This window comes from Oryza glaberrima, chromosome 1 (genome assembly GCF_000147395.1).
Source record: "Oryza glaberrima chromosome 1, OglaRS2, whole genome shotgun sequence".
NCBI classification, from domain to species: Eukaryota; Viridiplantae; Streptophyta; class Magnoliopsida; order Poales; family Poaceae; genus Oryza; species Oryza glaberrima.
The window spans coordinates 10,358,169-10,372,148 of NC_068326.1; the positions used below are offsets into that span (position 1 = coordinate 10,358,169).

The 13,980-nt window shown below is 36.4% G+C and overlaps 1 protein-coding gene across 1 annotated transcript; it reads left to right on the forward strand.

Moving 5' to 3' along the window:
* The first annotated feature begins 5,498 nt into the window (after window positions 1-5,498).
* Window positions 5,499-6,362, forward strand: LOC127760385 (uncharacterized). The gene has a single exon (XM_052284635.1). It carries the CDS (start codon window positions 5,588-5,590, stop codon window positions 6,080-6,082), a length of 495 nt encoding a protein of 164 aa, XP_052140595.1. The 5' UTR covers window positions 5,499-5,587; the 3' UTR covers window positions 6,083-6,362.
* Window positions 6,363-13,980: the final 7,618 nt, after the last annotated feature.

Below are 13,980 nucleotides of genomic sequence, written 5' to 3' on the forward strand. Positions count from 1 at the left end.
CGTCTGGTGCAGAGTTTCAGACAATGCAGCGCAGCGGAAAGAAGACGGAAGGGGTGGGCCGTGGGCGTGGTTTGGCGCCATGGCGGTTATTCGTTGACCCGCCATTGCAGCCCGGCCCTGTTCAACTAAACTAAGAGCACGTACAATAGCTGGCTATATAACCACGTATCAAAAAGAAAAGACAAAAGAGAGAAAAAAGTGGGTTACAAATTTATAGCCAGCAGTAACACGAACTACAAGACGTTATGTGTGTATGAGAGATAGAACCGGATATTAATGGCATAGTATATTTTTATAGTTGATTATTATATGAATGGGCTATTAGATTAGCTATAGATGATTTGTAGCCAGTAGTTGACAATACTATTAAGCTTGCTCTAAACAAATTCCATTTTACCTCCCGTGGGTTAAGGAATACAAACGATTGGCCTGCACCCATCCCTAAAAACTGAAGCCACGACAGAATATATTCAGTACCCTCTATCCTAAACTCTAAACTATAAGGTAATATACAAATATAAAATTAGTATCACATGAAAGTATTTCAAAATATAAATCTAGTGATATAACATGCATATTACTTAGCATATATATGATTAGTATGATTATTAGTTAAAAGTTAGTGAGTTTGATTTTTTTAAATGACGTCGTATAATTTGGGACGGAGGTTCTATCTCACGTAGAGAGGAGATGGATTCGTGCGAATTCCTATTTCATGCATATGCATCAGCGGTGCATGTTTCGGCCATCCAGCCCACAAGGTTGGCAACTTAGAAGGAGAAAAGATTCGCAGTCTCATCGGCTACTCAAATTTCCTAATAAGCCAAAATGACTTGTTAGGAAATAAAAATTAATTTACAGGTAAAGTTTTTATATATGTGTTCTTAGCGACTTAAACCTAATGCTAAGAAAGAAACTACATTGAGAATATCTTAAAATCAACTTCAATGTTTGAAAATTCAAATTTTGTCTTTGCCTTTGACTTATTTTGACAACCAATGGGGCCTTCGGTCAACGAGACCACCGCCTTTTCTCCTGTCTCCCCGTCTCTCTTCGTTCGCATCGATATTGTTTGCATTGGTGCCTAAATCCTATCCCTGTCTGCCTCCCCTACCCATCTCGCTGGCGCCTGGAATCCCCGTATTCATGTCCGTCTCCGGCCACCCCCATCCCCTTCCTATCCTCTTTCTTCAGGCATGCGACGATGAAAATTTTAAAATTGAAATTAACACTGTTAGTTTTTTAATTGAAAAGTTTTCGCAACTTTGAGATGAAAGTGTCATATTGTAAGTTGAAACTTTGTGGGACAGCAATTTTTGTAAGATTGTGGTGAGCATCAATTCTCACTCTCCTGGGTACACCGTGAGACGCGGCATGAGACAAAATCGGCAGGGTGCGCGTGTGTGCAACTTATGTCGTTGGCGCGTCTGCACCAATTAGCACTCCTCGGATTCGGATTCATGTCAATTCTATAAATCTTGAAACATGTAGTTGAAAACATCAATCTAAACTCCCTAGCAATGTTGATATATATAGATGAGATAAGCTGGTAAGGTGACTCACGTTGTCTCTTAGATTCGAGTCACTTATATCGCAAGTGCATATTTCACATGAAAAACTGTATGAATTGAAATCGCGTGACTTGTGATGATTTAAGCTCTACCATGCTCTTGTTTATAAAGATATACTTTCAACATCTATTAACTTATTAAAGGAATAGAAAAAGAAGCTTTCATGTTCGCTCTCATGACTTAGAAATTCTCACATTAATCGGAGAAAAATAAATAAAACAAAGTCCATATAGGAATACAATTCCAAAAATTGCTGAAATTCGGAATTAAAAATAAAGAATATATAAAGAGAAGACTAGAGTCCATACCGGTATACAATAGTACTAAAGGAAATTTTTGGAATTAAAAAAAATAAGGAATATTAAAAGAGAAGGTTAGAGTCTATATACGCATGCAATTTAGAAATAATTGAAATTTAGAATTAAAAAAATAAAATAATAAAAATAGAGGTTAGAGTCCATATAGAAATACTACCTCCAACCTAAATTAGTGGTCGCTTTGACTTTTTTCTTGCAACGTTTGACCATTAGTCTTATTTGAAAAAATAGTGCAAATATATAAAAGGATAAGTCATACTCAAAGTACTTTTGATAATAAAGTAAGTCACAAACAAAATAAATAATAATTCTAAATTTTTTTTGAATAAGATGAATGATCAAAAGTTACAAACAAAAACTCAAAGCGACAAGTATTTTGGGACGGAGGTAGTGCAATTTATAAATACCAAAAATTCGAAATAAAAAAAGGAATATTGGAACAAAAGTATAAGAGTCCATATAGAATATAATTTAGAAATAATTGAAATTTTGGATTAAAAAATAAGGAATATTGAAAGTAGAGTTTAGAGTCCATATAGAAATACAATTTAGAAATAGCGGAAATTCAAAACTAAAAAGAGGAATATTAGAATAAGAGGCTAGAGTCCATAAAGAAATAAACTTAGAAATAACCAAAATTCGGAAGTAAAAAAATAACGAATATTGAGAGATGAGCGAGTTTAGAGTACGTATAGAAATACAAATAGATATAATGGAAATTTGGAATAAAAAACAAAGAATATTGAAAGAAGTGTCTATTGTCCATATAGAAATTTAGAACTACTTGAAAGTTGAAATTGAAAAAAAAAATAAAAGTAGAGTTTTGAGCGCATGTATTTCTATTAAATAACAGAAATTGAGAATTAAAAAAATAAGAAATATTCGAAGAAGTGTTCAGAGTCTATGCGGGAATTTAGAACTAATTGAAAGTGAAATTAGTACGTAATTTAAAATTATATTGAGATTTAATATATTTTAATAATGAAATGTGAAAATATATATGCTGTTATTCTAGCCGCGCAATCTGCGCGGGCCACCATACTAGTTATGATTAAACCAACCGTAGACACAATTGATGCCTGTACTCAACCCAACCTATGGATATATATGCAACATTAATATCAAATCAATGGAGGGTGGAAGGCAAGATGGGAACGGAGGGAGAGCAGCATTGGTGGCTCTTGTTGAGATGAAGGAGACCTGCCCTTAGGCTATGTTTTTACCCCATGTTTCCCAACTCATCTCCCTCGTTTTTCGCGCGCACGCTTTTCAAACTGCTAAACGGAGTATTTTTTGCAAAAAAAATTTCATACGAAAGTTGCTTAAAAAATCATATTGATCCATTTTTGAAAAAAAACTAATACTTAATTAATCACGCGCTAGTGGACCATTCCGTTTTCCGTACGCACTGTTCCGGTTGGGAACACGCTGGAGCGAACACAGCCTTAATTATGGTGGCAATTGGATTGGGGGTTGGAGATCAATCCAATAGATATGCATGATAGGAGTTAAGAGAAAATGGAGGGGATGATGGCATTGGTGGCTCTCGTCAAGACGTAGGAGGACTACTCTTACGGCCTGCTTGGCAAGAGAAGTGAAGAGGAATGGGAGTTTGAAGGAGGGAGTTGATGGTGGGATTGGCCATGTGAGTTATATTTTTTAGTCCCCATCCCTTATTTAGTTTTCGTGTCAAATTCCCTCCCAGTCTCACGAATTAACATGCATCCCCCAGGTAAGAGATCGGTGGGAATTAGACCCCTTAATTCCCCATCTCAAACCCTCTCGAATCCCTGAGTCTTCCATCCTACAGACTTAAACTCCCAGATATCCTAAACCCCTATTTCCTATCACTAACTCCCTCCAACCAAACATGCCGTTATGGCAGATCTTTGATTGGGGGATGGAGAGAAGCAGTTAGCGGCTGATGAGATTGGACGGACGGAAAACAGTTGTGTGGTGAAGGTGTTACCAGATGGCAAGATGGGAAACGAGCATGAGGGGCGGGGTATACGTGCTTGACAAAGAGAGTGGTTGGATTAGTGTCGAGTGAAGAACAAAAGAAGTTTAGGGCTTTGACTACCCCTTCTTCTTCCTCCTCTTCCTCCCCCTTTTCCCAAGCCATACACTCTGACGAATGGCGATGGCGATGATGGATGGCGGAAAATGATGGCGACGGTAGATCCGTGCGTGTATGAAGTGGGCTCGTGCGCGCGAGGCGACGACGGATCCGTGTACGTGAGGTGACGGCGGATCCGCTCCACGCTAGCCTTGTCCTCCTCGATAGCTGTGCGCTGTCAAGCCTGCCTCCCTCTGTCACTCCTCCCTCCTTCGCTGTCGTGCCGCCCTGCCGCGTTTGCTCCGCTCGTCGCATTAGCTAACTGAGGTCGCTGTTGCTCGTGGTGATGGAGATATATTTGTGAGAACGCCGTTGGTCAGGAGCTTGGCCGCCTCATCTTCCATCTTGCTGGCGGAGGCGCTCGACCCAACGGTGATGAAGCCGAGGCATTCACTCCTTCTCGGTAGTGGCAGCAGGCACGAGCGGAGGATGCGAGAGAGCAACGGTGGACAACGGCGAGGCTATAGCAGCGACAAAGCCGAGGCATGCTTTCTTCCCCGTGGCAGCATCGGGCACGGCAGAGGGAGGAAGGGCGCAGGAGGGATGGTACGGAACTGTGGATGGTGGGGAGAGGGGAAAAGAGATGGTGGGGCCTATGGATGGCCAGTGCTTGCGGCCGGCCAAATTCTAGCCCATGTTTGGCAAGTGCTATTTTTATGGTAAATGGGATGGCCATTCTGTTAGAGTGTTTTTTTTTTTCTAAAGTTGCTAAAATTTAACTTGGAGAGTGGGGTTGGGAGGCTATTAGAGATTGTCACATAGCTTTGTACATAACTTTTTTTTTACATAAAAATAGTAGTACTATTTTAAGAAAACTTTACCTAGTGAAGCATAATTATAGTATATAAAAAAACCATAAACTTAATTATGTGCGGTAAGCCGTCCAAGAAAGATGACTTCAGCTTCGAAACAAACCCGATGCCAAAACTCAAAACCAGATCTACCACTCTCAACTACCTCCGTCTCAAAATATAGTCACTTTTGGCTATAAATCTAGATGCACAGTTGTCCAGATTTATACTAAAAACGCTTATATTTTGAGACGGAGGGAGTATATCAATTAGAAACGCTCATTTCCCTTAAAAAATACACTTTGTCGAAATCAAAGAATGTCTTGCGCGCTAACCACACTTATCGCGTGATTTTATGCACAAAAAACAATACTATTAGAAACGCTCAACACACACACGCCCGAACAGATCAAGCTCTGACTCGTTATGCGTTCAAATCTCCCACCTAAACTAGCACTAATCAACCCACGAATGATTACTTTTTTACTGCCAATGCGCCGTCCAAACTAATAAGCCGAGTCAGTCAAAGTCGGACTCGGACCGAAGACACACTCCACACTCCACACTCCCACTACTCCGAACACGTGTCGGCCTCGCGCTTATCCGAGTCCGATTCGGACCATGCCCGCCTCCCTTCCCGCCGCCTTCCTCCTCCCCGCATGGTCGCCTCCCCCACTATAAATCGAGCAGCGCCACAGCCAAACCCAAGCAAAGCAAGCTAAGCATCCGATCCATCAGCAACCAAGATCTCAGTGAGTGAGTGAGACTCACCGCGCATTATCGCCGATTTCGATGGGCAACTCGCTGGCGTTGCGGTGCGTCTCTGGCGGCGGCGCCGCGAGGAGGCCTCTGGTGATCGGGCCGGATGGGCGTCCGGTGTGCGTGGAGGAGGCGGCCACCGGAGCGGCCGAGCTGATGATCGAGGCGCCCGGGCACGTGGTCGCGCGCGCCGCGGACGCGGCGAAGGAGCGGCGGGTGCGGGCGATGGCGGCCGACGAGCCGCTCCGCGCCGGCGAGGTGTACCTCCTCGTCCCCGCGATCCGGGCCGGCGCGAGGCTCGGTGACCGGGAGGTGGAGGCCATCGGCCGCCTCATCGTCTCCGGCGGCGGCCGCAAGAAAGGGCGGAGCAAGCAGCCCGGCGGCAAGAGGATCTTCCCGGAGGTCGTAGTGGACATGAGCGCCGCGGAGGAAGACGAGATGGGTACCCAGGTCCAGGCCCAGGCCCAGGCCCATTGTCATCGGTCCACACAGTGGAGGCCCGCCCTTGATACCATCTATGAGGCGTGAAAACGTGTAAATGATTCTTTGTTGGATTAGTGAGATAGGAGATTCTTTTGTTCATTGATTAGTTCATTCATTGGCCCCTTCAATCTGTTGAACAGTTCAAGATAGAAGGGGTCTTGTACATGAAAATTGTAGGGTTTTAGTAGAGTATGTTCTCAGAGATGTGACATTAATAATCATCTTGTTGAACATAATTAATGGTGGATGATGATGACCTACTAGTAAACTGGTTGACTGGCTCAAAAACAGTTGTGTGGTTGTTTGGATCGCCCTTTCAGTTTATTAAATTAAGACAGGGAGAGAGAGATTTTTGAGATCAAGCTGAACGAGTTTATTTATAGTAAGAAAGGAATAGGGATCCGATCTCTGAACCATAATCTCCTGCACCACAGCAATTGTTTTACCGTGCGCTAGGCGCGGCAAGTCGCCACCGAGATTGCTACCTGGCGATTGATCGCCCCTATCGCCAGGGGCGATCAGGATTCGGTCCCCTCTTCCCTCCACCTGTTTTCTCTTTTTGTATAACATTATTTTTCTATTTTAGTAAATTTATGCACCTAAAGTTCGTACACCTCAAGTTTACACATCTAAAGTTTAGAGACCCAAAGTTTATAAATCAAAAATCAAAAGTTTATATATCTAATTCAAATTTGAATTTGAATTCAAATATTATATATATATATATAGTATTTCTATACATCTAAAGTTTATAAGTCAAAAGTTTACATACCCGATTCAAATTTGAATTTGAATTATATTGTTGAATTCAAATATTTTTTATATATAGTATTTTTATGCATCTAAAGTTTATAGACCCAAAGTTTACAAGTCAAAAGTTTACATACCCGATTCAAATTTGAATTTAAATTCAAATATTAGTTTATAGACCTAAAGTTTATAAGTCAAAATTTTACATACCCGTTTCAATTTTGAATTTGAATTCAAATTTTTTATTATAGTATTTCTATACATAAAGTTTTTCAACTTTGTGTTTTTTATTTTTTAAAAATTTATGGTGTAGTAGAAAGAGAAGAAAGAGAGGAGGAAGTAAGATAGTAGTGTATAGGAGGATTGGGGGGGGGGGGGGGGGGTTTCACCCGCCCATTAGCCGCCCCCAGTGGCCGCTCCCTTTTAGTGCAAGTTTAATACTATAACCCACAACTAGCTTGAAATTATTATAGTCAATTCATACCATGTTTACCTATAAACACATATGCTACACTATTAATACATGGTCACATCTGTCATACATATATTGCATATTGGAGTTCATGTTGTAGCTGGCTATAAATCTGTAGCCTACTGCTCTTTCCTCTCCCTTTTTATCTTCTCGAAATATGTTTATAGCAGGCTTATAGTCTACTATTGTATCTGCTGTTAGGCTACATTTTTAGGGTATGTTCTAAACGTTTTAGTTTAGCTACTTTATTTTCCAAACTGTCGAACAATGCGTTTCGTGTGAATTGTTTTCAAAAATCTATTAAATCCATTCTTTTCAATTTTTTATTCATTAATTCTAAATTAATCATAAACTAATACTGTTTCACATTTTATGTGCGGCTAATAAGCCGTTTTTGACTGCACTTTAGAACAAGCCATTAGCTTGATCACCCCCCGGCTCTTCTTGCTCTCCCGGCTTGAGTCCTTTGGCACCCACGCTGGATTCATCCCTCCATGCTGCACAATGAGTCTGTTAAAAAATACAATATATGTACATTTTGAATTATTTTGATAAATAAATGCAAACAAAAGATTTTTGAGACATTTTTCATAAAATTGTAACGGCCTTTTTTTTCAACATTTTGCTACAACTCTAACTTGTGTACATTTATATAAAACTATATATAGTGGTAGCATATGGTGTAATAATAATAAAAAAAGTTCATTTTATTCCCTCAAATTATTGTATTGGATCACTTAACTAACTAAACCTTTTTTTTCCTCATTTTACCCCAAACTATTAAAAAGGTTCATTTTCTTGCTTCATAGTATTTCTCTTTTTCTTTTCTCATTACACAAGTCGTAATTCAAGTTAAAAATTAGTAAGGTATATATGACACCACTATTAAAGTTCTAAAATATTTAATATTTTCTTGACTGTTTTTAACTTTAAAATATCATTATTTAAATTAGACTTAAGTGCTTCCAACCTATCTAAACAGTGATACAAATTTTAGAAATGATGAGAAATAAGTTGTAATGCATATATCAGTTATATCAAATTTCAATGCGAAATCCAACCTATAAAGAGAAAAAATAGAAACCCATTATGATGTAAAGTGAACCATTTTCAATAGTTGAGGATGTAACCATTATGATGTAAAGTGAATCGCTTTTCATAGTTGAGGATGTAAATGAGCCAAAATATATTTTAGGGGTTAAATGCTCCAGAGAAATAGTTCCAGGGAGTAAAATAGATTTTTTTAAAAAATAAAATATATATTTTTGTTTGGACAGTTACGTCAATTTTTTTCTTGGACTATATTTTAAATGTCAATCTATAGCCTCTAAAGTTAGCCTTTTTTTGTTTAGGACCATTTTACTCTAACCCTGTCATTTACACTAGTAGGCAAAATTGATTCTATATAATTACCATTTTTTTTTGTTTGAGACCATTTTACTGTAACCCTATCGTTTTGCTAGGCAAAATTTGCCACATGACATTGAAAGTTTGTGGTCTTTGTTGTGGACTGTGGGACACCGAAAGAACACATATCTTTTTGTGGAGACCACAAAAACATGGTAATTAGCTTCTAGACACCAAACATCTTATTTTATTATTTCCGATGAAAAAAGATAGAGATACTTTCATAAAAGACAAGTTTGCCCATGGAGCCATCCATTATAACCCGACTAGGTCTGGTTCCAACAAGACCTATGCATTACACTCTCACTCCCCTTATCTCCTCTCCTCTCCTCTCGAACCCTAGCTAGTTCTTGGTGGCGGCAGTGAGCTGCGTTGAGGGCGGTGCGGATGGTAAGGTGGCGAGCTATGGTGAAGGTGGCAGCGTATTCAAGTAGTAGGGGTGGATTGGAGCAACGGGGAGAGGCTACGGGAGAGGCAACACGCAATAAACAAACATCAAAACTCTCTCCTCTCTCATTCTCTCTCTCTTCTTCACCCATCCACTTCTATTAAACATAAGACCCAACTTACTACCTATACATTCTGAGAACTAAAATAACTACTACCTAGTTTTATGGGTCCCATCTTACTACCCATTTAGTAAAGATACAATGAGGATGCCTTTAACACACCATATATCTTTATACTAGTTGGCACTTTAAATTAGGATTGAACATATGAAAAAAAAATTGTCATAGACGAGAAAACTAGTTCAAACCATTGTTTTTAGTATCACAGTATTAAGATAAACTAGGAAGGTAGTCCGCCCACATAGGCATGCACCTAATTTTATGTGTGAAATTTTATGAAAAATGTCCATGCACGGGTGACTTTGTATTAAAATATTATTTTACTATACTAAATTAAAATTTAACTTATTTAATGTGCTTTGAACGTTGGTTATGATTTTCTTCTAATTACCCTTGAGGCACATAAATTCTAAACTGAAATAACTCAAAACCGTACAGTTTTCAATTTATGAGATAATATTACGTTGAAACAATAGATATAGTTCATATGAGAAGATTTTGGGTATTTCGACTCCCCACGGGGATATCTTACTCCAAAACATTTGCCCAAAAATTCCATTTTTTTGTTAGATTGTAGTCGAAATTTTAGATATTTTCATTCCACTAGTCCTGCTAAAGTATTTGAATATTTCTAATTAGAATGGGTTTTAAACCCAACATTTTTTTTAAAACAACTACATATATTTGAATTCTTTTCATGTCCATTTTTTTAAATTTTTTTTGGAGAATTCCACTCTATCATACATCTTTGAAATGATTTGATCTCTTCAGTTTGGGTTAAAAATATAGGGCCAATTCCCTACATGCCCATGTAATTTCACCCAATCCCTTCTACGCCCCTGTAATTTGTTTAATCTCTTATATACCCTTGAGTTTTTATTTGGATCCCTTACATACCCATTCCGTTAATTGACCATTAGTTTGACCGTTAGTTATTGTGGAAATTACTTTATTGTCCTTGGTATATTGTTAAAAGCTAGAAATGTTTTATGTGTAAATTATTTGAATTGTGAAAACCAATAAGGAATAAATTACTAAATATTTTTTATGAATTTTTAAAAATAAAACATTATTTCATTAAAATAAAAAAGATTTATTGTAAAAAAAGTTCTTCATAAAATTTGAAAATTACTTTTCAACAAATATTTAGTGAAAAAAGATTCATTGTGAAAAAACAAAGGGGATGTAATTAGTTTATCACAAATTAGAAAACAAATTTAAAATTTTTAAATAAATTTAAGATCAAATTTCATGAATTTTGTATATCTTCCCAAAAATTTAAACCTAAATAACATTTAGTTTTTGCTCTTAATTTTCTGGTGAAACTAATGTATGGATTTAATCATAATTTTTTAAAAATAAAAAATAATAAGTTTTATTTTTTAAGTTGGGCATTAAATGATTATATTGCTTGTATTTTGTATAAGTTAATTTTTTCATATGAAAATTTATTGGGTAGGTACCACATATGTATAGGATGGGTAATATAGTCATTTTAAAATATTTAACGGTCAACTAATTGTCAACTAACGGAGATGGGTATAGAGGAGATCAAAATGAAAACTCAGGGGTATATAAGGGATGATGTCAAATTCAGGGGTATTGAAGGGATTGAGTAAATTTTCAGGGGTATATAGGGAATTTTCTCAAAAATATATGCAGGTTGAGCCTACAACCTGACATGGGGGTAAAGTCATATGTTCTAAATTATCTCTCTTCAATTGAGTAAGAAATATTAAAATAGGGGTCATATAATAATCAGACATTTCTAGATTATTCTACGCTAAATGTTAGGAATTTACAATGTAGCATAGGAAGTGTTACCAAAAAGAAATAAATGAACATGGTTTTTAATTCCCATATGGAATTGATGCACTATATTGGTAAGGCCACCTCATGGTTGTTTTACTACTAAGATTTCTCGGTGCAACCCACATGTTTGATATCATAAGTATGATGTTCAACTGAGCACATTTTTATTTTCAAAAAGTTGTCTATAAAAAATTAAGGGCTTGTTCACTTTACTACCATTTTCAACCTTACCAAGTTTTGGCAAGATTTCATATATACTTACTAAAATTTGGCAACAAACTAAATGTAGCCATTTTTTTTGGTAACACTAGATGGGGTACACATTATGACATAAAAATTGATATCATTTAAAGATTTTTCTCTAAATTTTTTTTGAAGAGAACACAACAGGGGAGGCCCCCGCTGTTAAGATAATTTTATTAAAAAGAAAGAGAACAAATTACAACAGATTGATCCAGCTTATAATTACATCGTGATATCTCGCATTAATCCTAAACAACAAAAGAAGGAGATCACTCTTCAAGAGTCGCCTCCAAGAAGACAAAGGAGTTTTTTTGATAAAAAATGAAACTATTTCTTTGCTTCCAAATATTCCAAGCAGCACATAGAAACTTCTCCATAAAGCAGCTCCCCTGATAATCTAATTTAGCCTTTATAAACATGCCTTCCAAAGAACGGGTTGTATCCCAGGTAATGCACAAAAGGTTCCAACAATTCTGAGCAAAAGGGCATTGGAAGAATAAGTGCATTAAATCCTCTATAACAATCGATTGATAGAGAACACAAGAAAGATCACAATTAGGAGGAGCACATTTCTTATGGTCCAACATAAATTTGGTGTTCAATATATTCATCAAGAGGAGCCATCCAAACACCTTCACATTTGAAACTGCTTTACACTTCCAAAGCCATAGATAATGAACTGGTGGCTTAACAGCTCTGAAATTTAGAGCATAAAATTTCTATGAGGAATACTTCATATCCCCCCAAATGTAAGACCAAATATCATTTTCATTGACCAACTCAACATCCAATAGGAAAGATGTAAGCTCTTGAAATTCCTGGAAGGCCTGGACAGATAATGGCAATGTGAAATTGCCTTCTGTCTCAATGGAGAGGAAATCAGACACTGATACATTTTTCTCTAATTTATAGTGACTACATAAATCATATATATAACTTTATCTCCTAAAAAGATCATTTATTGATAAAAGCACCAAAATCAAATTGTATAGGTAAATAGCCCCCATATACATGTTGAGAGAAATTAATAAAGTTGATAGGTGTCTAATGGGATATAAGTAATGGGTCTACCGGCTTTATTAAAAATTAAGATGGGATATTTTGATTTATAAGGATGAATTTTAGTTTTTTTATTTAGTAGAGGCCTCAAGATGGATGTGGGTACGGAATGTAATTTTTATGTTAGCATTTAAATATAGTCAATATGGATATTAAAGTATTGATTTTGCTAAAAAAATATAATAGTCCAAACAAATCATAAGTTGCATATATGATTTAAAAGGTTAGAATTGTTTTATTTATATTATTCCTATAATTGCTAGTAAGAGGAGAAATAGAAAAAAAAAAGGATTGTGGGAGAGCTGGCTAGACCTGATATGTGGAGGTCTATTTGTGATTTTTTCCCCATAAAGATAATTTTAATTTCAATTATCATAACAATAAAAATAAGAGAAAAAGAACGACACACACCACATGGGGACAGGGAGGGTAGGATATTTTTCTTAAAAAAATGATTGATATAATGACTCAAAATAATGTGTTGGATGTTTCAGTTGAAACCGATGGTCAGATGTTTTGTTTTTTAACTTAAGAGACCCTAGTGGCTTAGAAATATTTATAGGAATTATTTGGGAGGGGAGGGAGGAAAGGAGGTTTGGTATTTTTTAAAATAACAATCTAATAACAACCTAAATGGTATGTCCATCGATTTTCTAAACCAATGATTAGATGTTTTGTTTTAATTTTTTTATGATTTTCTATTTAGAAGTGTCACAGAGTGGTTTAGAAACATTTATAAGGATTGTTAAAGGATTTTAACGCCGCATAGAAGCACAGAGGGAGTTTGGGATTTTTTTCGTAAGAAAAAGATATATCCAATAACCTAAAATAATGTAAATTGATGGTCAAATGTTTTATATTTTTTTAGATTTTCTCTAATTTAGGAGTGCTATATAGATGCTTAGATATATTTATATGATGTTTAATGGACTTATTAGGAGAGGCTAGGGGAAGAGCTAGATAGATCTAGTAGGTTCATAGGCTTTTTAGGCCCATAATTTTTTAAAATTTTAATTATTATGGAAATAAAAAAGGAAAAAAAAGGGAACGGAGGGATTGTACATACGTTGTTGTAAAGATGGATAGTATGTATGATGCGGAGGCGTATGTGGACGGTGGGTCCACCAATTTAAATGAAAATCGATGGTCAGATTTTTCTATTTTACTAGAGTGACATGTGGTGACTCGAGAGCGTTTATAAGATGCTACATGGCGGCTTAGGAGTGATTATAAAAAGTTTAATAGACTTTTAGTAGATAATAGATAGATATCTTTAGAAAATCTCATCAACTATAAGTTTAATTAGAAGTGGTAGTGGTACAGATTGATTTATAAATGGGCGAATTAATGAATATAATATATAGAACTAGTTAATTATATATCACTCTCACTAAAAAGAATGAAGAAAATATATAATTGTTTGCCTTTTATATGTATCATTGTGTAAATTATATGAAGTTCTCTCACATATTCTATAGCCATAGGCATGCTTACCCCTAGTCCAACTGAAAACTTATGTAAAAATATGTGATGGTAAGTGAGAACATTGATTTAACCTTAGATCATTATAAAACCTCGATCCCTATATAAAATTTACTATTTTTTCTTTTTTTAACATTTTTACTATTTTT